This window comes from Harmonia axyridis, chromosome 3 (assembly GCF_914767665.1).
Source record: "Harmonia axyridis chromosome 3, icHarAxyr1.1, whole genome shotgun sequence".
Taxonomy (NCBI): domain Eukaryota; kingdom Metazoa; phylum Arthropoda; class Insecta; order Coleoptera; family Coccinellidae; genus Harmonia; species Harmonia axyridis.
Window position 1 is genome coordinate 2,604,981 of NC_059503.1, and position 24,167 is coordinate 2,629,147.

Sequence of the window (24,167 nt, forward strand, 5' to 3'; positions counted from 1 at the left end):
AAAGGTTCCGTAGATATGACACTTTGAAATTTTGTTCTACTGATAATTACAAAACTACAAACTCGATCGCAATGAAATTCAGCATTCAGTGTAGATTTCAAGTTCATTGAAAAGTTTCATGTTAATCGCCTAACCAAAATCAGAGAAAATTCAGGAAGAAATTTGAATCTTCAATGCTACTGATAAAATAATTTTTTTTTTAGTATGGTAGAGCCCCCATCCACTGGGCCTCTTCTAGGGGAAACCTGGACATCATGGAGATGTTAATGTCCTGTAACTGTGATATAGAAGCTAGAGATAAGGTTTGTACTTCAATTTATTCCCATCACGTTCTCGTCTTTTACTACCCTTTTTTTTATTCCCGTGAAATCGATAGCTGACTCTATTTCTCGTGAAACCCAAATCGGGATCATCCCTCGCTAGACCCGTGACGGACTCAAAAGGCCAAATGGGGAAAAGTTTAATTGGTTTTAGACCGGTCCTGTTTCTGACGGCCAATCGCAAGTCCACTTTACTTCATCTTCGCTTCGGCCAGCCTATTTCAAACAGCGTGGATTAGTTACTGATGAAATGTCCTGATATAACTCGTTCTCGAAGCTTGACAGCTCATTGAAGTTGTTCACCAGTTCTGCGATGGACTAACAAAAACGAGACTTTGAATTTTAGAAGTAGGCCTGATTCCAATTATTCGTATAATTATTTGATACTGATTATATTCATCGAGACCTTATGATCAGCTGTGCCCTTTCATCAGAGTTGTTACGCCATTAGTCTTCTTAGTCTACAGCTCGCCCTCCAATTCCACTGTTCCAATGAACTCCAGTATCTGGAGAAGCTTCAAGGAGGTGCTTCTTCGCTTCTAGAAGTCTCTTGTCCAAAGCAATTTTTGGGTTGGCTAACGATGGCGAGGCATTCCATCACCAGGTTATCCGGAATTTCTTCTTCATTCCTGCAGAATCAGCACTCGTTATCTGCTAGACTCATCATCATGAGGTTCTTCCTAAGGCGGCAATGCCCTGTAAAGAATCCAGTCAGGATCATCAAGCATATCCTAGCTAAGAACTTCTTAGATCTCAAAGAAACTTTTTGGGGTGCTCCAACACAGGAAGATTCTGCCAGAGTGTTTCTTTTTCGGTTATTTTCTTCTACTGAATCTTTTTCTTGTAGATACATTCACCTTTACCACAGAAAGTGTTTGGGCCAATGAAGGAGTTTGTGCCTCGCCAGTGTATTCTTTCGATTCCTTTCTTCTCTCAAAACTCTTTTTTATTGATGCATTTTTATATACCACACAGGTCCCAGGCATGTAGAATGCATTTTTATAACCTCTCTGACAGATGCATTGTCCTCTACGATTCTTTTGATTCCTGAATGACCCGAATCCCAGATCAAAATAGCGCTATAATTCTTGACTAATTGATTAAAGTTCATACATAAGATCAGATAAACAAGATTTGTCCTATGTATCCCATTGAAATGGAATTGCTCCGAGGGAAATTACCTTTGCAATTGCATGAATTAATAATTTGTTTTCCAATCAGTTTTCATTCAGAGTTTAATTGAAGCTTGAAGAGTGTATTCGTTATATTTTTTATATCTGACCTAACAAAGTTTTTGCTGAATGAAGAGTTTTCCTTTCACAGTATGGAATGAGACCTCTGCTAATGGCTGCTTGGCATGGACACAGAGATGCTGCTCAATTACTCATTAACACCGGGGCATGTACTAACGCCATTAATAAGGTACAATTCCAAAAACTTAACCAAATAATGTTACAACAACTAACAAATAACATTATTCCATCCACATTCCTAAAATTCCAGAAAGGCTACACTATCATGATGTGCGCTGCCAGAAACAACAGGGTGGAAGTCATAGACTTCCTCCTCGACAGCTTGGAAGACCTGAAGATAGACGCTGTAGACAACGAAGGACAAACAGCCCTCTTCCACGCTGCACTTGGAGGTCACGCTGCGGTTGTGCAAAGGCTAATCGATAGGGGCGCTACGGTTGATACCAAAAACAAGGTAGAGTTCGGGTAGACCGCAAGGTTCTGTTCTTGGTATGTTATAATTTACATATATGTTTTTTTTGAGACTAGGACTCACAGACGGCTCTTCACGTAGCGTGTGAGAGGGGACACGATGAGGTGACTCAGCTTCTTCTGGCGAATGAGGCTGATATGGAGGCTAAAGATGTGAGTGATAATACTCCGCTACACACAGCTGCGCAGCACCAACAAACGTCGATTGTACAAGTACTTTTGGATGCTGGTGCTGATCCGGATAGTGAAAATGAGGTAAGAAATTATAATTTTACACTAACAACAAAACAAGAATAACGTTTTTTCCACTTTTAATGAAGTGATTTGTGTTTTTTTTTCGAGCTTTGTTTTTTCAATAGTAGATGTAACTTTCTTCTTGATCGAAATGTCATTGCAAGCTAATTACAATGAAAATGAGTCTCGTGTTTGTATAACTAGTTTTCTTAAAGTAGGTAAATGTTTCCTGAAGCTAGAACTCGTATCCAAGAAAGTTCCAGCCGGTGAAAATTGTTTTAGCCGTGTATATTCAAGGATTTTGTTTATCCAATAAGAGCCGTAACAGAAATACGTCTCCCCAGAATCAACAAAAACGACCTTATTCTCGCTTCCAGCATTCAATCTATTTCGTAGCTGCCATTTCCAAATGCATACAACGGCAGATACAAAGTATATTCTTGAGAATAAATGACTAGCATAGAATTTCTTTTAGTAGATCATTTCCACGATTCCAACATGTCGATTTCAACAAAAGTCAGCCGGTGTATGTTACCCTGATGGAAAATTACGCTTCTCCTCTGTGAAGATTGATATTCCCTTTGTGGAATTGATATCTTTTTACCCCATTTGACAGCAGGCTCTTCGGGACTCGCCTTTGGTATTTGACGCATCGGAATTGGTTAAAGTAATGGGGAAATTTTATGGAGGAATTTTATGGATTTTTCGCAACTTACGGTTTTTCAGATGAGTGATGAGGTTCGTAGGGGGAGAAGGTTTGTTCTTCTTCATTTCTCTTGTTGTGTGGATATTTTCTCTACGCCAACAATTATGATAATGAAAAAGTTCGTTGTGTTTGATATTTTTCATTAATTTGGTCAGAATATTTTTATACCATAATTTTCTTCAAATTTACAGGATTACTTCTTCACTAACAGTACCCACTTCTTTCCCTCAAAACTTTTTTTTTCAATTGACCACTGTTCGTTTAAAAAGATGTGGAAAGAAACTTTGGTATAGTGCTGTTGTAGTCACAAAAAGGAAGTCTACAAAAAGCATCCTGTATCTCTAAAACAAAGCATTTGCGGGCTCATGTTTATAGGACTTCTTTTCTTAAAATTATCCCAGCAGAAATCCCTCATTTTCCTTCGTACTTCCAATTCAGGAACATCCTATATATGGTTATCAATCAATCAATGTTTTTGAATATACCTCAACAAGACTGATCATATCTCATGTTGGAAAGTATTCCTATTGTGATAGATTGTTATTTGGGCTGTTTCAATCATCTGTGCGGTTGGTTGTTTCCGACGTTTCGGCAAGCATTCGCCTGCGGTCTTCAGGGTGGTGGGCCTGAGAAGGACCGATTGGTTGGTTCTGAGAAGAACCGTTTGCCAAACTTGGTCTGTCTGGACTTTTTCCTATTTTTTATTCCTATTGTTTGTTTTTGTTGATTTTTCCTATTTTGTTGTTTTTTCCTATTTTTTATTTCTATTGTTTCTTTCTGAAACACAAAAATAGTTTAAATATTTCCAGTTCGAATTCTATCGTTGTATGATATACATTTTTCATGTTACGACTAACATATTTTTATATAATTCTGAAACCATAAATTGCTGTTGCATGCTCTAATAATTCATAATTGATATTCTTCTTGATCAAGAGGTATCGTTTTGAAAACAGGAAATACCTTGGTTTTTTTCTCCTATCGAGAGAAGATTATTACTTTTCAACATTTCATCAGTTTCGTTCATTTTATTTTCGCATAGTTGCATCAAATTTCTTTTCAATCGTCTATAAAAAGGATTTAGTACGTCTTCAGATGAGAAATAATTTGAAGTTGACGAAATATTTATAAAGGCTCAAGAAAAGTTTTCCGGGAAAGAATCCTCCAAAGGACTTTTTTATATTAATCCCAACCAAATCAAAGACGTAAAAAAGAACAAATATCAATGATTCATGGAAAGGAGAGACACATCTAAAGAACATCTATCTTCCGTGAAATATCTAGGGTGCCGAGCCAGATAGTGTTTCCTAAAAAAAAGCTTCTTCCGCCACCGAAAGATGTAATGCCGTTAGGAGTTGATGTTTCTCCTAGAATTCAATCGAATTTGCTCCCCGAAAGTCACAAAGTAAATTTCCGCCTTTTGTTAGCAGCTTAATTTAGTTACCACTCAGAATTTCGGAGAGTTCGTATTTCAATTAACCCAGCTATGTTGCAGCCGTCAAATTAAATAATTAAACTTTAGGTAGTTCGAGTTCTTAATAAGGATGGGCATAAGAAATCGGTCGTTTTACTTCCAATACGTTTTCCAAGAGAGTGGAAAGGTTTGGATTTCTGGAATAATTACAGTAATGAGAGCTTTGAAATAATAGGTTAGAGCTTAATTGAGGACCGAGTTTATTTTTCGTTATTAATTCTGAATTTGATATTCAGAGCTCTGAATTTGTCAGGATGATGACTTATGTTCAATTCAGTTTCACCTCGTCATTATATATTGTCATTTTTATTCTTTCAACGCTTCTAGAACAGTTGTTCGAGAAAATTCCAAGTTTTCAAGGCATATCACTTTTATAAGTTAACTGTAACGAAAATTCTTGAACACAATTACATTACAACTTTACAATACAAATTTTAACAAACATGCATAAGTTCCTCACTTCACTTGAGTGCCCTATCAAAACCTAGTTCGCTAAATCAATTCATCGGATCCAGAATCACGTAGATCAAGGCAACACAACGAATTTTGTTGACCTTCCGTCATAAAATCCAAGAAAAATATTGTTTTGCACATTTTTCTGTGGGGATTTTTCTTCTTTTCTACCCAGGCAACGACATAAAAGATGAATGAATATTATGTCACAGATGTTGCATGAATCTGCCTCAGAAAAATATCGAGAAGCATAATATTTCCTCAGGAAAAGCTGGAGAAAATATTATGAAAGCGAATATTCAGTAAAAGCTCAATCCTGATGTATCCGAGCATGTATTTTTCTCTCTCGATGTATCCTACTCTCAATTCTTGCAGAAATAATCCTTTAACAAGCGACCTCTTAGTGGAGCTTAGAGCAGTCTCTAGAAAAAATGTTTTTCGAGAAAATCCAGTTGAAATCAGTGCGGAAGCCGTAATAGAATATCGAAAAGAGAGAATCTTTTCATTCTAATTTTTTTATTCTTAAGCTTTCTCGTCGAAATTGAACCAGTTTGGTCCAAATTGTCTAAGATATTCGTATTCTTCAAAAGACTCAAAAAATTCTCCTCTTTCAATTAATTTTAATCAAAAAATATACCAATCATTACGGCCACAATCCTTAAAAAATAGTTCAACTACTTCCAATAGTCCTCAAATACAAATTTAATACGAAGGAGGAACAGCTCTTTCGCTTATCAATATTCAATAATTCATGTTTTTTTTTTCTTCAGAAAGGATCAACTGCCCTACATATATCATCGAGTTTAGGAAGCAGAGGGATTCTGGAATTACTTATACAGCATTGCGCTAACATCAATAAACAAAATAAGGTAAGTGTAAAGACCATGAATATGATAACAGATCTTCATTTTTTCATGGCAATAACGGCATTCTTCTAAAACGTGTAGAAAATTCAGAATTCGAGGTCTAAACGAAAAAGCTCAATAATCTGAGTACTTGCCCTGATATATTAAAATTACATAAACGTTCTGAGGGGGTTATATGGAGTGAACAAACCCACCACATGTGATCAAAATCGAACTGCTGATTTTCAAGTTATGTGTATCGCAAGTTCAGACCAATTTTCATGAATCACCCAGTATCTCCGAAACTAACAGTCTTAGGATACACAACGAGCTACTTTTCTGAAAGGCCTGGATGAACTGCATTCACCACTAGCCTATGGCCAACCACTCATGTTACACCCTGTATTTTCATTACTTTGACAAAGAACTTCTCACCAGTGTTGCACCTTGCTTCATTACAACCTCTAAAATTTTCACCGTCACGCCTGGACCCTCATCTGCTGAAGGAAAATATGTAGGTGGTTATTGAAATGAATTTTTATTTTCAGGCCGGAAACACCCCCCTCCACTTGGCCTGTTTGGCGAACGAGATCGACATCGTGGAGACCCTCATCTCCAAAGGGGCGGACCTTAACAGCCTGAACGCGGTGAGTGGTTTTCTTCGAGTACCAAGATAATTCTGTGAAATTGTAGGAATATTAGCGCCTCTTGCGAAGCACCTCGGGCTTCAATTAAAATAGCAACTGCAAAGCATCACGAGGAAGGTTGTTGGAAGTGTCAGCTTTTAGCGGAAATTGTTGACTCTTTCCACAAGAGCTAACTTTAGCTCGATCGAGACTAGGGATTCATCAAGCCAAATAGCTTGACATTTTAACCAACTACTTGACTTGAAAATCGAGCTCGTGAAAAATTACATACTTGAGCTTGACTTGACTTTATTTCAGATATATATTGCTTGATTTGATGTCAAGCTACCTGATATTACTTGAGCTTGATATGCACGCTTCGCACGGCATATATTTCTGCAATCTCGTGCGCGCTTAGAATTAATAAGGGCATTCCTCGAGCGCCGAGAGACTGAAGCATTCGCCAGTATGACTTAATTATTAGTTTTCTCACATTTCTATCAAATCTTCCGGTAGATTTAGGTAGTTTCAGAAATATCTTTCCAAACTTGGCCAAAATGACCAAGGATTTTTTATCAACGCTAGCATCTCCGGCTTCTGTTGAAAGACAAGAACTGCTCTTACAATTACAAAAACCCGCAATAGGTTAGGCGACAAATCTATATCTTAGATCCTGGATGGAATATTATGAAATCAAACAAAGCCTGGAGGTTTCTCAATATTGAGAAACTTTATTTTTTATTATAGTGATTTAATTTATGTTTCTATTTCAAAGAAGTTGATATTTTGGGTTTTTTATACAATAAGTTTAATAAATAAAAGTGTTTTCTGCAAGATTCCTCCTCATTTTATCATTTTTTCATTGATTTGACACTACACAATAAAACTGCCAAAAATCAGTTAGCTCGATATGATTCAAGCACTTGATAAATAAATACTTGACTTGACTTGAGATTGAAAAACTACTACTTGACAGAAATCAAGTCAGGCTTTTTAAATCTCACAGAAGGGTTCATATCCATCTGATGTTGCTCTTGGTGCTTTTTTTTCTAGTTGATGGATTTCCTTTTCACCTTCTAGATTTGATGATATTATGGTACTCTTAAGTCATCAGCAAGAAGCGTGGGCTCTGTTCTTACCTTTCAGAAATATTCGCATTCAAAAATATCATTGTAGGTAATTTCCACACCCTATAGCAATAGGAATTTTTTTATGCGTTTCAAATATTTCGAGACGTTATTCTGCGAAACTATTCTACCACGGCTGTTTTAATCATTCCATCAACTAAAATGAATCCAGCCCAATTTCAAGCTAATATAATTTTCCTAGAAATATAATATGATATCCTACCTTCAAAACGTTTGAAACCCCTAGTTTAACCACGAATAACATCATATCCCTTTGATGTGTAAAACAAATTAAGCCCTTCATTACGTACACGTGCAAAAAACACACGAACTGCAATATGAAAATTTGCATACAACATTTCGAATACAATGTTGGTTGTGTGTGAGGAGTTGACTGGAGTTTGAAATTGCATTCCTTTTCAGAAAGTTTATTCATTGCTTCCAGCGTGAATACGTTGATGTGGCTCATCGCAGGGTTTATCCTTCTTTTTGTTGATCCTCGAGGTTGGATTCATTTCAATCCGACGAGGCAGTTTGAAATGATTTGTTTTCCATGGAAAATCATATCACAAACAAATGCGTACAACTTTGCTTCCACTGTTTTTTTCCGAAATTCGAGGATTCATTGTAAAAAACTGGTTATACATTTATGATTCAAAGTATTTTCTATCGCTAGTCACTACTTACTCCCATCTTTCGGTCAGTGTACGAATCACGCGATCGCCTGTGATTGTTTCAGTCGGTTTTAACAATTTATAATACACTACGCCGAGCTGCTCCTACCAAATACTGAGCATGACCTTGGAACTACTTGGAATCATGATCGGAATACATCAATGATTTTTTTAGCTTGGGATTATCGCAATGAACCCATTTTTAGTATTCAAACACAATGCGATGCAGAAATCTCCTCCGTCTTCGCTTTGCAAGCAGCTGTTCACAAGGAAACAGACGCCGTTCAAAATCTCTCGGCTTCAACTCGTACGGCAACCAATTTCCTTGTTTCTGAATAATGCCCATGACTTTCGGGAGTTTTGAAATGGCTTGTTGCGTCACTCCCAATGATCCTGCCAATTCTTGTTTCGTTTGACACGAGTCCTGATCAAGTAATGCCTCCAATTCTGCATCTTCGAAAAATTTCTTTCTTTCACCGCCATTTTGGTCTTCGACGTCGAATTCGCCGTTCTTGAAGCGTTAAAACCTCTTTCGGCACTTTCTTCCACTAACAGCGGCCTTACCACAGATATTTAAGAGCATTCGATGAGTCTTAGCAGCAGATTTCGTCATATTAATGCATATTGCATAAAATTGAAACCTCTCAAAAATGACGAGAATTTGGCTCGTAAGCTGACATGTTATCGACTAATATTTCGATGGCGTTATGTTTACAAATACCTAAGCTTATCGTATGACATCTACGATCTATTTATTTCAATTACCACTTACTGCAACAGCCATCTATTGCAAAACGGCAGGAGCAAAGTTGTACACCTAATATTATACCTATCCAGAATATTTTATTCCCTCACACCTGATATTTTTGAGTAGAAATCTCCGCTCGAGCGCTCGTTCATTACTTATCCAATTGTACCATCGATAAGAATGATTCCTTTTCTCCACAGAGGTTACAGTCGCCAATACACATAGCAGCAGAGATGGGCCACACAGATATATGCAAATCTCTACTGGCTGCTGGTGCAGACATCGAACAACGGGAACAAGGTGGAAGAACTCCCCTGTATATAGCTGCCCGTGGTAGTTTCACAGCCATAGTAGACATGATCATCAAGACTGCCCGTTTAGATTACCCACCACAGGTAAGAACTATCTCATTACATCACCAATCATTGTTATCATTGAAAATTTCAGGATGACCAAAATAATGGTGGGAGTGTCAAAGAACGTCAAGGAAGAAGTAGGATAAGAAGAGCCAGTAATAGGAGGAAATGGTCTATAAGGGCTTCCAGAGAAGAGACTTTGAGGATGAGGGAGTCGGAAAGGTTGAAGGAGATATTGTACAAGCTGTCTTACAAGCAGTTGGGTCCAGGAGAGTGGAAGAAGCTAGCGCAGCACTGGGCATTCACTGATGATCAGATCAAGGCCATCGAGCATCAGTATAACGGTATGTTAACTGAAGGGTGTTTTTTTTTCGAGGTATATAACTTAAAGTTAGCATTACTGTTCAAGATGGCGACCGATTTAACAGCTGTCAAGTGATTTATTCTCAGTTTGGTTTGGCAATTGATCATGAATAGACTCACGCCTGAACAACGCTTGCAAATAATGCAATTTTATTTCGAAAATAATGGTTCTGTGCGGAATACGTATCGCGCTCTACGTCCATTTTATTTTGTTTAGCGATGAAGCGCACTTCTGGTTGAATGGCTACGTCAACAAACAAAACTGCCGCATTTGGAATGAAGCTTATCCTCAAGTGTATGTCGAAACACCGTTACATCCAGAAAAACTGACTGTTTGGTGCGCTTTATGGGCTGGTGGAATCATTGGTCCGTACTTCTTCAAAAACGATGATGGCCAGAACGTTACAGTCAATGATGATCGGTATAGAGCAATGATTACTAATTTTTTCATTCCTGAATTGAACAACCATGATGTCCAGGAGCTGTGGTTCCAACAAGACGGCGCAACATGTCACACAGCTCGTGCCACAATCGATTTATTGAAAGACTCGTTTGGTGACCGCCTAATTTCACGTTTCGGACCTGTGAATTGGCCTCCAAGATCTTGTGATTTAACACCGCTAGACTTCTTTCTGTGAGGCTATGTGAAGTCATTGGTCTATGCGGATAAGCCACAAACCCTTGACCATTTGGAAGACAACATTCGCCGTGTTATTGCCGATATGCGGCCACAAATGTTGGAAAAAGTCATCGAAAATTGGACTACATCCGAGCCAGCCGTGGCGGTCATATGTCAGCAATTATATTTAAAATATAATGCCACAAGATTATCGAATAATCCATCGTTGTTTTATTGCAATTTAAAGTTCTATAGCTCTGAAAGAACACCTTTCACAAAGAGTTAAATGAGAAATGTGGTGATTTAGTGATCGAGAAGATCTATGCCGAATTTCATAAAGTTAGCGTTATCAAAACTACAGAAAATTCAAGCGAAATATCGAGAAAAAAAGTTGCGTAAAGATATATTCCTTTTTCCAGGCTTAGCTATCAGTTTATTCCAGCATATTATCATTAGGTGATAAAAGAGCGATTGAAATGCTGCCTATCCAGATAAAGCAGCCACTACTTTATTTCCAATTCCTTTTGGAGCGTTACTCAAAGCTCTTCTCCGGGGCAAATACAATAAGGCGCCTACAGAATTTTCCAGTTTGCATAAGAAAATTAGGAAAACCCACGGAAAACCGAAAGCCTACGTTCAGTATTCCTTTGTTTTATCCTTCCTTCGTCGTATACTTGAATTAGGGAGTAAATGGTCTTGGTTATAAACTTTCTTCGTGTATTAAGTTGACGGTGAATGGAAGCAGTTGTTCCAAGAAAATAGGATAATCCCAAAAACTGAGGGTAACTTCAGTCGTAGTTTTAGACATCGATTTTGTGATGAAAGTCTCCTATAGTTGTGTGGAAAATGCCAAAAATTCGATTCTTGCTAATTTCATTATAATTTTTGATGATTTCTCTTTCTCCATAATTTATTTATTCTCTGATGTATAGGTCCTTCAAGCTACAAAGAACACGGGTTTCGGATGTTGTTGATTTGGGCGCATGGTTTAGGACCAGAAGTCAATCCCATAAAAGAAATTTATGAATCCCTGACTGCAATTGGTAGAAGACCCCTGGCTGGTAAGACGATATAACAATCGTTTCGAATAAAATACAACTAAAGAGACAATTTAAATTTCAGATTCATTGAGAAGAAAGATCGACCAAGAGATCGAAGCAAGAAGAAAAGGCAGCAAAAAGAGATGCTCTAGCTGTACTATCAGTTAAACGTCTACTTCATAAGGTTCTACTACTCTATCACATTATTTCGCGAAAATTCTAACCCTTCGAAGGATAAATATAAAAGAAAATATTTTCAGCGAGTTACATATCCCCCTTTAGTGATTTGAACCCACCTGAAACCAAAAGTGGTCCAATTAGGTCAATTAGAGACTAGATATCCGATGTCATCTCAATTTCGGAATAAGATAATGTGAAATATATATTTCCATGCCTTCAACTTCTCCTAACCCAAATATAAGTGATGTATTTCATATTAAGTGAAAGATTTCAAAAATTTTTATATTCAGAAATTTTGAATTTATATAATATATGACTGTATCACAAATTCCTCAAATGTACACGCACCTTTTCGATATTTTACGTCTATTGCATATTTATTTTTCATAAGTATTTTATTATGATGTTATAACTAACGAATTTGATTGTACATATCCTGTATATGTTTAAAGTGAATAAATTTCTCAAAAAACAACAATATCTTTATTCACATTCAATGGCACAGTACAATGATTTTAATTATACTTATTCTATTTACAACATAGCTTTATTATTCGAAACTATTTTCTCATATGCAGGCCTATTTTTAGTTCCATGTAAAATGAGTTCAGTGTATCCTAGAGTTCCTCTATTGTTGGTAGGTCCAACCTGAAAAAAATTTAATATAATAGAGTGACTTTTTATTAAAATTGAGTTCATTCATGGATCAGATTTTCATACTTGTACTGAAAACTGAGAATCATATTACAAGATCCAGTTGGTATTTCTGGGCGGTTTCTTTATAGATTCTGTTATACATACCCTATATATGTATCAAGTCATAAGAAGAAAGTAAAAGAATTGGCTTTAAAGATCATACGAAACAAAAATCTAATTTCTACTTAATAAAAAAAATTCCTCTGGCAATAGAAACTATTGGAGCAAATTTTGAATCCATCTAAAACATATCTAGATATCATTCCGAATCCTCCCCATCTCCCATTACCTCATCTTTTATAGTAAGTGTCCAAACACCCTGAGAACGCTCTCCCCAAGTAACAACTGACATGAAACTCCAATTCTGGAATCCGTCTGGACTGCCATCCAACATCCTACGGGACAGAAGTTGCACGTAAGTTTCTACAACATAAAATGAATATTTAAGAAACCTCAAACCACTTCCAGGACTCTTCTTCTACCTGAGGGTGAGGTTAGGTAGATTTCTAAGGATCCCCGTCGTGAATACTTTATATTCGTCCTAATTTCAACGTGCTCTAAATGATTCACCTCGTTGCCTGTCCATTTACAGCCCGAAGTGAAAATTGGTACGGACAGAGGTTGGCCAGCACGGAGTTGCATCGATTTTCTGCCAAAATCAAACAATAAATGTGAAATTTCATTAATAATTAGAACAATTAAACCCCTAACTCTTTGTTTTAAATATACACTTTCAATTATTGAGGAGGCAATTTTGTTGTACTTAAATAGGTTAATATACTAACTGACAAAGAAACTGAAACACCCAGAAGGAGTGTAGTAGGGAGTAAATGATTGAAATTTGGAGAAAAAACCGAAGGGTTTACAATGTTTTTAATAAATTTGTTAATAATGTGTTTGTCCACCACGATTCTCTGCATTGATGCAATAAGATGGTCTATTTTTTCTTGAGGGATACTATCCCAAGCTACCTGTACTTTATGTCTAGGAGTCGCCAAAGTTAGTGGGGGCTGGGGTAAATTTCCAAGCCATCTACCCATGATGCCCCAAACATGCTTAATGGTCGAAAGATCAGGGAATCTGGGCGGCCATGGCAAAATATTCGCATGGGACGCTTCGAAAAAGTTTAAACTAACTCTGGCAACATGAGGTCGGGCATTATCTTGCTGAAATATTGGATTCTTGGGCCCCTTAAGATAAGGGAGAACATATGGCTCCACTATTTCTTGCGGTAACGCAGCGTTGTCATGTTACCTCGAATAGAGACTCAAACTGACCTACTCGCATGTGCAATAGCACCCCATACCATAACGCCTACTGTCCGGTGTACATGACGCTCAACATCAAACTGAGGTTCACGTCTTTCTCCCCGACGTCATCTAACCCTTCTTTGGCCATCATGTGAACCCAAGGAGTATCGAAATTCATCAGAAAGGATGACCTGATGCCATTCCACATTACAATGTTGCCAACACAACACTTTAGAACGAATTCTCCATAAACTAATGAAAATTCAACTTCATTTATAATTTTCGTTTGTAAATTATTCACCTGATTGCTTCAACCTTACAAATCCTCTTCTCAGGCACAGCAACCCAGTAAGATGCCATCTGGACCATCTTGTAGGCATCGATCAGCCCAAATCCAAACCTAGTGTTGAACCATAGTCCAATTCCATTCTTCTGCCAACCTGGATTCCGTAACAATGGAGATTTCGCAGAACTGAACACTATCAGATACTGTATATCTCTCCAAGTCAACCGAGGACTGTGGAATCACAATAAAAAAATCAGTTGTCAGAGTTGAAGAAATTTTTTGATTTCAATCGAAAAAAAAGATATGCTTACTTGGCTTCCAGTGCCAAGGCTATTATTCCAGCTGCAAGTGGTGCAGATGCTGAAGTACCTGTATGTTTCATGGTGCAGTTGTTGTATAAGTCGGTAGTTACCTGAAGAAACATCATAGGTAACTAAGTTATAGATCTTTGAAGCAAAAAGAACCAATATAAATAAATAATAATGAAAACTTGTTAAGTTTCTCCCTCTCACTTACTATCATCTGATCACTACGAGCTCCTGAAGAATACGTCACAGCTAACGTTGAAGCGCAAGCCTCACCATACCAAGGAAATATCCCTCTTTCATTAACACTCCCAATTGACACTGTGTATATGCTGTTGACATACCCATCACAGTTGCAGTTATCACCTCTGCCACCCCCATTTCCAGAAGCCCAAACGAAAATACTGCCTTTGCCACCACGACCCTGAAAAAAATCAGAATGAAATTGTCCAAGACACTAGATCTGATTGGTACCAATTTGGTGCCGCGTTCCAAAGCCTCCTTCGCTAATTCTCCAGGACCGTCGACTGTTCTACCATCGTCTGTGGGCCCCCAGGAGGCGCTGTAGATGTCTATGACTCCGAGACCAAAGCTGAGAGCTGTACCTTCCAGGCGATCGGTAATGAAACCATCAAGCACCTTGATACCTTCAAAGTTATATTGAATAGATACAGAACTTTCATATTTTCACAATCTGGAGATGAATAATTTTGTCAGAATATACTCATTTAAAATTCACGTCATATTTCAATATACACACATCGTAAAAAGTCTTGGCTCCTTTGGGTTTCTCAAGAAATAAACAATTGGAGTCATGACTGGTGAGTTTGCTGGCCAGTTCATTCTCTGGATATTGTTCTCTCGAAGTATGTTATGAACCCATCGTGTGCGGTGTGGTGGGGCGTTATCATCCTGATAAATGAAATTATCCTGGTTGGTACAACAAGTTGAGAGGGAGGCCAAGACTTTTGACGATATGTGTATTTAGAACACTAGAACACCCTGTACACACCAATTCTGAGATTCAATTTTTGAACTAAATACCTCCAATTTTCGCGTTGAAAGCAACTCCAACTCCACACTTTTCATTATTGGCTACCATAGCTATCTCACCAGCGCATCTAGTTCCATGGCTGTTGGTTCTAGCCATATCGTAGCGTGGCATAGGGTCGTTGTCCTCTTCGTTGCAATCATAACTAATCTCAGGCTCCTTGAAATTGAAATGAGTTAATAGGGATTGTATAGGGTGTTTTTTTCGAGATATATAACTTTAAGTTGGCATTACTGTTCAAGATGACGACCGATTTAACAGCTGTCAAGTGATTTATTCTCAGTTTGGTTTGGCAATTCTTCATGAATAGACTCACGTCTGAACAACGCTTGCAAATAGTGCAATTTTATTTCGAAAATAACGGTTCTGTGCGGAATACGTATCGCGCACTACGTCCATTTTATTTTCTTTAGCGATGAAGCGCACTTCTGATTGAATGGCTACGTCAACAAACAAAACTGCCGCATTTGGAGTGAAACTAATCCTCAAGTGTATGTCGAAACACCGTTACTTCTAGAAAAACTGACTGTTTGGTGCGCTTTATGGGCTGGTGGAATCATTGGTCCGTACTTCTTCAAAAACGATGATGGCCAGAACGTTACAGTCAATGGTGATCGGTAAAGAGCCATGATTACTAACTTTTTCATTCCGGAATTGAACAAACATGATGTCCAGGAGCTGTGGTTCCAACAAGACTGCGCAACATGTCACACAGCTCGTGCCACAATCGATTTATTGAAAGACACGTTTGGTGACCGCCTATTTCACGTTTTGGACCTGTGAATTGGCCTCCAAGATCTTGTGATTTAACACCGCTAGACTAAAGTCATTGGTCTATGCGGATAAGCCACAAACCCTTGACCATTTGGAAGACAACATTCGCCGTGTTATTGCCGATATACGGTCACAAATGTTGGAAAGAGTCATCGAAAATTGGACGTCCAGATTGGACTACAGCCGAGCCAGCCGTGGCGGTCATATGCCAGAAATCATATTCAAAATGTAATGGCACAAGATTATCTTGCGGATAAATAAAATTCATGTCAATCGAATAATCCATCGTTGTTTTATTGCAATTTAAAGTTCTATAGCTCTAAAAAAACACCCTTTACCACCTCCACTCCCTACTCACATAGTTGGCTCTCAAATCTTCATGTGTGTATTCCAAACCATCATCGATAACGCTGATTCTTACGTTTCTTCCTGTGATACCTGCACTGTAGACCTTCAGAACGTTCAGATCTAAATCCGGTAGTTCTTCCAACGACCTCGTGTTCTTCTGGGAAAAAGTGTCTAGATTGAGAGGTTCCGTTTGAGAGAGAGAATTGAAATTATTTACCAAGTACCATTCGTGGTTCCATAGCTCGTCGTTAAAGAGTCTTATATCTTCAGGGTTTCCTTGAAATTCGTTTGTAGTGGAAATGCCGTCATCTTGGATTCGTTTCACCCTCTCGTGAGGAGTATCTGAGATATCCACGAAATCTCGTTTTTGTCTTTGTTTTATATTTTGTTCTTCGTACCAAAGAACCTGCAGAGTGTTTCGAATCATTAACAGTTTTTCCTTTGAATTGTCAAATTGAAATGAAATAAAAAAAAATCTAAGAATGAAGTGTAATGTAGTTAAACCTAGGCGAAAGATGAAAAACGTTATCAAGTCAAGGAAATGAACATACATCTACATCCTCTGAAATGTGAGAACTAGAGCTTCTTTTTCCAGGGGAAGATATTTTAGTCGAATTTTGGTGTAGTATATAAATGTTTTCGAATCCTTTCACCTGAAAATACGAACAATATAAATCAATCAAGAATTGAGATGAATATAAAAATATATCTTGACATATGTGCCAAGTTTTATCCCAGTCGAATAAGAATTTTCAGAGATAGCCCATTTTTGATGTCAAAATGATATTGTTAATTTTTTTTGGTGTGATTTGGAATCGACTATGTTGAAATCCCTTGAATAACACAAAAATATATTCAAATTAGATTGGTCGATTATTCCCAAAAAAACAAGACAATACCAAAAATTCAATTTAGTAGAGAATTTGCCTGGAGCTATCTATACACAATTTGTTCAACTTATTTTTGCAGTTGCAAACCACGAGTAGAATCCTGTAACATATAAGTCTATACCAAAGCTTCGTTTGAGCTACTCCTCCTAGATGTCACTATATATCGAATTCTAAAAAAAATCAGGTGGACGCGCTATATTTAAACGCATCTTTCCAAAAGACGTATGAAACAAATATTTGGTAATTCTTCACGAGAAGAGTGTCTGATCAAATCAGCTTCAAAATTTGATATAGAAGAATCGTCAATTCGGAACACATATCTACCATAAGATTATTTCTGATGAAACTATTTTATTATTTATTTTGTGGGAAGAATTTGGTTAAAACAAATTTTCAAATTTGAAAATTGAAGGCATGCCATGAATGTTTTTGGCTATTGGATACCATAGTGGGTAGTCTTCATTATTGTTAGGACATATTGTGCCTAAAATGAATGGTATACTTCCAGTGGAGCATTTTGAAAACTATTCATTTTTGGCATGGCTCAACAAAAAAAGAAGTCTACTCATTAGGATATCGGAGGTATCCGAGATACAAAAAATCGAGGGCATGCCATTTGAATAAATGGACTTATAGACATTTTTTTAAAGGTCACTTTTTAAAATTGAAGTCTTTCGAATCACCTGTAGAGTGATCCGTGCATTTTGACTTGAAAATTTTTCAGGAATTCAATACAAAATCTAACAATTAACTCGAACAGTTCTCAAAATATGATCTCATAATCATAATATCCATAAAATTTTTCGACAAAAGTGGAGTATTTCGAAATCAGAATTTCATGGAGATTATGACTATTATATAAAAATTGGGCACTCTCATTTGAAAAAACAGGGTAATATCGTGTTTCACCACTTTTCGGACCAGCCTTTATAGGGTCAAAAATAATATAAACTTATGCTGATTACTGTTGATTCTGTTAAAATTTGATACACTCTCCTAGCGCAAAATTGCCAATCGTTATCAACCGAATGAGCACTATTGACTCACTATGTACAGAACTTTCGACGATCGTTAATGTATGCGCATATTGCACCATTGGAGACCACATATACCTATAAATAGTTCTGCAGTTCTAACGGAGCAATTGGCACGTGAGCGCTCAAAAACTTGAAGGACTAATTTTTTTTTTTCTTAAAAACTGCGATCATCGAAAACAACTAACCGAAACAAATGAACATCTGTTTCAGAAGCTCGTGCTTTACTGAACCAACACCGGCACCTTCTGGCTTCTGGCAGCCGGAACCCGCATATGTTACAACACCGTCCCCTTTTTATGACCAGGTGCGGGCCATACGATCTCTCGTCTAGCCATCTCCCCCAGGTCGATCGAAAGCGCTGCGTCCTTCTCGCACCCTTTGATCCCGCATCTGCCTCCGCTTTTCTGGCACGTGCCTTACCGATTTCAATTGTTTACGTGGGGGGTTCCCCAAAGTACGCGATCTATTTTTAGGGGTTGCTCTCGCTTTCCCATCACATATCCACTCTCTTTTCTGTTTTCCTGATACAAAGCGTCGAATTTCGCGCGACTATGGGCCGAACCGCCGAAAACGACGCGGGCGTCGCTGGCCGCGACGCCGCTAAAAGCGGGGGTGGGGAGCGACGCCGTGACGTCACGGGGCGACGTCGACGTCTGATAGTAGGTGGGGTGGCGTATCAGGAGCATTTGATGTTGAATTAGTAGTCATTTGTTCGCGTTAATTGAACAGAGAAGGCTGACCTCGATTTGGGAACGTTGAGGAGGTAATTAATTAAAACTGTGATTGGGATCGATTGATTTTTTTATAGCTTTTTGAAGGAGGCGAAGACGTGTTGGTTAAATTTATTTGATTTGCGAATTTTAAATTTTACAGCGAAAGATTAGGTTCGCATGGAAAAAAAATTTTCAATTTTATCACGAAATACCTATCGGTTGAAAAGGCAAAACAGTTTTTATCAGTTAAAAAATTAAGAAAGCACTAATTTTTTTAGTCAGGAGTTTTTGAGCGCTCGCCAATTATGCTCTATTGCGCACTTTGCGCTAGCGCTTAAAAGCTCCTGACTTCACATCATTGCTTTCCTTATTTTTTCTAAATTCTAACTTAATTTTATGTGGTTCTAACTCCGCTAGTTACTCAAAATTTGAATTTTTAATGGTTGCGTGATTTGATCAAATTAAAATTTGGCGCTAACTTAAATAATCTCATGATAATTATAATTATCATGAGATTATTTAAGTTAGCTCGAAAAAAAAACACCCTTTATATAGCCATATAGATATTATAATATCTATATGGCTATATAAAGGGTGTTTTTTTTTCGAGGTATATAACATTATATTGGCATTACTGTTCAAGATGGCGACCGATTTAACAGCTGTCAAGTGATTTATTTTCAGTTTGGTCAATCATGAATAGACTCATGCCTGAACAACGCTTGCAAATAGTGCAATTTTATTAATGGTTCTGTGCGGAATACGTATCGCGCACTATGTCCATATTATTTTGTTTAGCGATGAAGCGCACTTCTGGTTGAATGGCTACGTCAACAAACAAACTGCCGCATTTGGAGTGAAGCTAATCCTCAAGTGTATGTCGCAACACCGTTACATCCAGAAAAACTCACTGTTTGGTGCGCTTTATGGGCTGGTGGAATCATTGGTCCGTACTTCTTCAAAAACGATGATGGCCAGAACGTTACAGTCAATGGTGATCGGTATAGAGCCATGATTACTAACTTTTTCATTCCTGAATTGAATAACCATGATGTCCAGGAGCTGTGGTTAAAACAAGACGGCGCAACATGTCACACAGCACATGCCACAATCTATTTATTGAAAGACACGTTTGGTGACCGCCACAAACCCTTGACCATTTGGAAAACAACATTCGCCGTGTTATTGCCGATATACGGCCACAAATGTTGGAAAAAGTCATCGAAAATTGGACGTCCAGATTGGACTACTTCCGAGCCAGCCGTGGCGGTCATATGCCAGAATTCATATTCAAAATGTAATGCCACAAGATTATCTTGCGGATAAATAAAATTCATGTCAATCGAATAATCCATCGTTGTTTTATTGCAATTTAAAGTTCTATAGCTCTAAAAAAAACACCCTTTAGATATGAGAGTATAGACTTTCAGAATCTCAAATCCGTCATTTTCATGTTGAGGGAATATCATCATGAAATGACACATGTATAACCAATCATTTCGTAATACAGTGTCTATAATTTTGCAAATTTTGTGTTGGGAATGGTCTCAAACGGTAAGGTTCGTCTCGCTGATATCGAATCCGTCCTCAAATTCGATCTGAGAGCAATACCGACGTGAACAGGAGCTTTTGAACACTCTTCATTCATTTGCACACTTAAAGATCACATATGCACTATATTAAGTTGTGTGGTTTCCAGGTGTGTGATTGGCGCATGAATGAAGGAGCGCTCAAAAACTCCTGACGTTACATCAGTGCTTTTCTCATATTTTTGTTATCATGTAATATATTGTTTCCAAATTTCATTTGATGAATCAATTCAAACTATAATTCAATTTTTTGTTGGTCATTTTTGGGCGAGGTCAATTCTATTGAATTTCAACTTTATTAACTATTAATTCAGAGACTTCAATACATCTCCAGGCATATTTCAAGTGTAAATGGGCATATGGAAAAGTGCACAATGAAGATGTAAACTTCAGGCGATTTGCGATAATGAATAGAATTCCATACAGATTGAAGTATTGCGAGGATTCTGATAAAACCAGAAACTTTCCTGATATCTCAATTATTCATTATGAACAACACTTCACACAAGTCAAGTATTGTGATGACTTCAATTTATATATTATCATAAGTTTCACTTATATGAGGACTTTTGGGAAATCTGGGGAAATCCTCAAAATTGAATAATTAACCTTTTCTTGAATAGTAGTAATTGAGTTTAAAACAAATTGAATTAGATAAAACCTAAAGCACTCCAGTCCGAAAATAATTTCATTTTCCGATTCAGATGTAGATATTCCATAAGTGGCACTTATGAGAACATTTCAACACCTTGAAATTCGATTGTGTAAGTCAGTAAGAAAAGAATGAAATGTGATAGGATATAACTCACAGGTCCTTTATAATCATAACCATTCCTCAGAGCAACCACCTTCGCCCACTCTCCGCCTCCAATCACCCTAACAACAACCTCAACACCACCACTATCTTCAGCACAAATCAAGACAAACCAGTACACCAAACCGATGACCCGCATTGTTACTAATGAAAGTCTAATTGTTAGATTCGGTACTTTTAAATGAAAACGAATCCAATTCCAATGGAAATTCAGAACGAATGAAACAACAGTTCGATTTTCATTCGAAAATAAACACGAAGTGTTTACCAATTTTTTTTTCAGGTCGCCTGGAGGAACAAATAAAAACAATCGAGTTGGATAGCTGGCCAGGATCAGAGGGATTTGATGAGATTATCCTGGATCGCATAAATTACCTCCTGCGGATCTTATGGAGGAAATGAGGACAGCAAGAATATATTGAGGATATGGATGAGAAAATTAGTCTAAGGAATTCTCTTCCATATGTCTTGAACTTTTCGAATTATAACACTAGATTATTCAGTTGAAAATTGAAGTAAAACACGGTCGCAAATTTTGTTGTTGAAACTGGTATACCATAGGGTTATATTCCTGGACCACTTATTTAGAAGAATTCAGTGATTTATGTAAGAGGATCGGAATTCTGCAGGTGAAGTGACGGCTTAAAAAAAGCTATAAGTTTAATATAAATGAATTTCTTGTATGAGAGATTAGTAGGTAATGAAAATAAGAAGAAAATTCTCTAAATATCTGACTTTATTTTATACATATCTATTTGAAACATTTCTAAAATGTTTTAGACACATTGATTCAAATCCTTAAATCTCTGAGAGATGTGTATTTATTGTCTTCATCCCCACAATTTTGAGACTTATCATAATTGATCACAGTAAAGAGGTAAAAAAAGGACTCTTCTAGCCCCGAATTTGCTGAAGTGCTGCTTCCTTTTGTTTAACAAGGAATGAATTCTTTTTCAACAGCTGCTTACAGTGTTCGACATTTGACACTATTCCTTGAAGTGTCCAATGTTTCCTCAAGAGGGCATCGTCTACCGTAAAACAACCGTGTCGTAAACACCGAATTCCTGTACAATGAGCACTTGAGTGGAGCTTCATCCCAATTTCGTGGATCAAGTGACATAAATATGATTCATATTCATTCATGCAATGGATTTCTGTAAAAAAAATCATTAAGACATTTGGCTATATGTAATGAAAATGAGTGGAATTGATATACAGATATAATGTTAGATGGAGCAGCTAGTCTGAAGCTAAAGTTGAAAATCGATTTAATACAAAAACGTTTAATTCGAATTTTTCTGATTTAGTGAAATATAATGGCATATATCAAAAGAGAAAATACTGAACCTACTATTTGTTAGTTTTATATGTCATTTAATTTCCTTAAAATCATCCGAAAAAAGAGAAATATGATTGTGTTGATAGTATCACATAATGCTATATTTTCATTGCGACTTCATTATTATCTATAATGGACCGTTTATCTAATTGATATAAAAAAACAAACCTAGGGTGAAATTAGGTGGTTCAAATTCAACACATTTGATCCCATAGATCATTGGTATTTTAGAATCAGCAGGTCTTATTGGTCCTTTTGCTGCCAGTTCATAGGCAAGTTGAGATTGCATGTTGACGCCGCATAACCTTGAAATGTAAAATTATGAACCTCCACTTATAATTTATATTTATTCACTTACTCAAACATTTTTCTTTGATGAGCTGCTTGCATGGCGGATAACAAGGATTCCATATGCACATACTTAACATGTTTCCAAGTTGTTCGCTCTACTACCCTTCCATCTTTCCAAGCTGTATCGGTTGCTTGCCCTAAGCAACCAGTTATTCGATATGCTCTAGTCGGCTTATTTTCTCTAATATATTTTGAGATATTTGTTCCACCTCTCAAACCAAAGACTGAAAATTTCAGTCATCAAAGAATTTTTAATCATTTCATCATTATATCACTTACGGAGGACTCCACTAGTTCTTCTACCCAAGTAATTCGACCAAGAACAAACAAAATCATCTTGATGATACCTTGGACCAATAACTTTGACATCATCTGCCAAGTTAGTACCTACTCTAACTGTAAGTTCCCCTGTTGTCTCTCCTTCAATTTCTACTCGTTCTATTGGGGGCCTACATTCCATTTGATTGAGCTCTAAAAATATTAGGATTTAAAATTCGCGCCCTCAAATGTCAACAATTTCTACTGTTGACAATGCTTCAAATATTTGGCACATAACCAATCAGTTCCACAATTTCAGAAAAAGTCTTAGTGGTGTGCAGAAGTTGTCGAACAATATTTGGTAAGTAGCAATTTTAAGTATGAATATTACCTGAACATATTTTATAAATAATTGTTTGTCTTATTTGTCTGACTCCTACATCTGCCGGTTTATATATACAAGCAATTCCTTTGAGGCTATTCCAAATAACTCTAGCATCTGTTACCAACATGTTATTTGCTTTAAAAAAATAATTTTATTTGTATTGAATTCAAATCAATTTCATATTTATGTTTTCATCGAGAAATTAAGGTTATGGTTATGTCAGTGACAATACGTCTTGTTTTCGAGAAATTTGGCCTTTGTAATTGTTTGACGTCGATCAGATCCATTAATCATTTTTTATTTATCTAGGTGTTCGTTAGATGCTGTTAGTGCGTTCTGTCGTCAGAAAAATGAGTTTTGCATTTCCTCAAGTTCCTTTGGTTGATATCGATGGAAATGGTGTTTTCAAATACATCCTGATCAAGTTGAAGGTTCCTGATGCAGGTGGAAATGTTGAGGAAAAATTGATTGTAAGGGGTTATGGAGATTGTGCATATCATGGTAAGTTTGTTATGAAATGGAACGCATGCATTTAACAATTCGACCTTGAAATTATTGATTTGTAGGTTGACAGTTGGTCATTTTTGTTGAT

At 37.1% G+C, this 24,167-nt stretch overlaps 4 protein-coding genes across 7 annotated transcripts in view; 2 read left to right on the forward strand and 2 right to left on the reverse strand.

The window, feature by feature from the left end:
- The window catches only part of LOC123676994 (ankyrin repeat and death domain-containing protein 1A-like), a 38,717-nt gene extending 26,753 nt beyond the window's left edge, over nucleotides 1-11,964 (forward strand). For 2 of the 3 annotated variants that reach the window (XM_045613367.1, XM_045613368.1), the window contains exons 3-12: nucleotides 204-302; nucleotides 1,644-1,742; nucleotides 1,824-2,027; nucleotides 2,102-2,299; nucleotides 5,682-5,780; nucleotides 6,305-6,403; nucleotides 9,132-9,326; nucleotides 9,379-9,631; nucleotides 11,202-11,330; nucleotides 11,392-11,964. In XM_045613367.1, coding sequence (XP_045469323.1) covers nucleotides 204-302; nucleotides 1,644-1,742; nucleotides 1,824-2,027; nucleotides 2,102-2,299; nucleotides 5,682-5,780; nucleotides 6,305-6,403; nucleotides 9,132-9,326; nucleotides 9,379-9,631; nucleotides 11,202-11,330; nucleotides 11,392-11,477 — 1,461 coding nt within the window. In that variant the 3' untranslated portion in view covers nucleotides 11,478-11,964. The remainder of the gene's footprint in view (nucleotides 1-203; nucleotides 303-1,643; nucleotides 1,743-1,823; nucleotides 2,028-2,101; nucleotides 2,300-5,681; nucleotides 5,781-6,304; nucleotides 6,404-9,131; nucleotides 9,327-9,378; nucleotides 9,632-11,201; nucleotides 11,331-11,391) is intronic. The other variant, XM_045613369.1, reaches the window with a different exon arrangement.
- A 44-nt stretch (nucleotides 11,965-12,008) lies between these two features.
- Nucleotides 12,009-21,568, reverse strand: LOC123676997 (neuroendocrine convertase 1-like). The gene is made up of 12 exons (XM_045613373.1): nucleotides 21,238-21,568; nucleotides 16,751-16,852; nucleotides 16,417-16,605; nucleotides 16,210-16,356; nucleotides 15,071-15,236; nucleotides 14,501-14,673; nucleotides 14,238-14,450; nucleotides 14,033-14,133; nucleotides 13,737-13,952; nucleotides 12,668-12,834; nucleotides 12,475-12,608; nucleotides 12,009-12,137 (listed from the first exon to the last, which is right to left on the reverse strand). The coding sequence occupies exons 1-12, from the start codon at nucleotides 21,379-21,381 to the stop codon at nucleotides 12,024-12,026; spliced, it is 1,866 nt and encodes a 621-aa protein (XP_045469329.1). The 5' UTR covers nucleotides 21,382-21,568; the 3' UTR covers nucleotides 12,009-12,023.
- Nucleotides 21,569-21,960: 392 nt separating this feature from the next.
- On the reverse strand, nucleotides 21,961-23,802 carry LOC123677000 (mitochondrial mRNA pseudouridine synthase Trub2). Its single transcript, XM_045613377.1, has 5 exons — nucleotides 23,582-23,802; nucleotides 23,212-23,403; nucleotides 22,940-23,156; nucleotides 22,750-22,886; nucleotides 21,961-22,396 (listed from the first exon to the last, which is right to left on the reverse strand). The coding sequence occupies exons 1-5, from the start codon at nucleotides 23,700-23,702 to the stop codon at nucleotides 22,137-22,139; spliced, it is 927 nt and encodes a 308-aa protein (XP_045469333.1). The 5' UTR covers nucleotides 23,703-23,802; the 3' UTR covers nucleotides 21,961-22,136.
- Nucleotides 23,399-24,167, forward strand: part of LOC123677001 (sex-regulated protein janus-A-like) — a 46,760-nt gene continuing 45,991 nt past the window's right edge. For both annotated transcript variants that reach the window (XM_045613378.1, XM_045613379.1), the window contains exons 1-2: nucleotides 23,399-23,551; nucleotides 23,885-24,076. In XM_045613378.1, coding sequence (XP_045469334.1) covers nucleotides 23,896-24,076 — 181 coding nt within the window. In that variant the 5' untranslated portion in view covers nucleotides 23,399-23,551; nucleotides 23,885-23,895. The remainder of the gene's footprint in view (nucleotides 23,552-23,884; nucleotides 24,077-24,167) is intronic.

Bases quoted from the DNA above. Each gene is read 5' to 3' on its own strand.
- LOC123676997 (XM_045613373.1), bottom strand. From the start codon at position 21,381: ATGCGGGTCATCGGTTTGGTGTACTGGTTTGTCTTGATTTGTGCTGAA. The intron at 15,237-16,209 runs GTGAGTAGGGAG...TTCAATTTCAAG, and splicing joins AAGATTTGAGAGCCAACTAT to GAGCCTGAGATTAGTTATGA. The intron at 14,674-15,070 runs GTATTTAGTTCA...ATAACTTTGAAG, and splicing joins TTTCAACGCGAAAATTGGAG to GTATCAAGGTGCTTGATGGT.
- LOC123677000 (XM_045613377.1), bottom strand. From the start codon at position 23,702: ATGTTGGTAACAGATGCTAGAGTTATTTGGAATAGCCTCAAAGGAATT. The intron at 23,404-23,581 runs GTAATATTCATA...TAATATTTTTAG, and splicing joins TATTTATAAAATATGTTCAG to AGCTCAATCAAATGGAATGT. The intron at 22,887-22,939 runs GTAAGTGAATAA...TTACATTTCAAG, and splicing joins CATCAAAGAAAAATGTTTGA to GTTATGCGGCGTCAACATGC.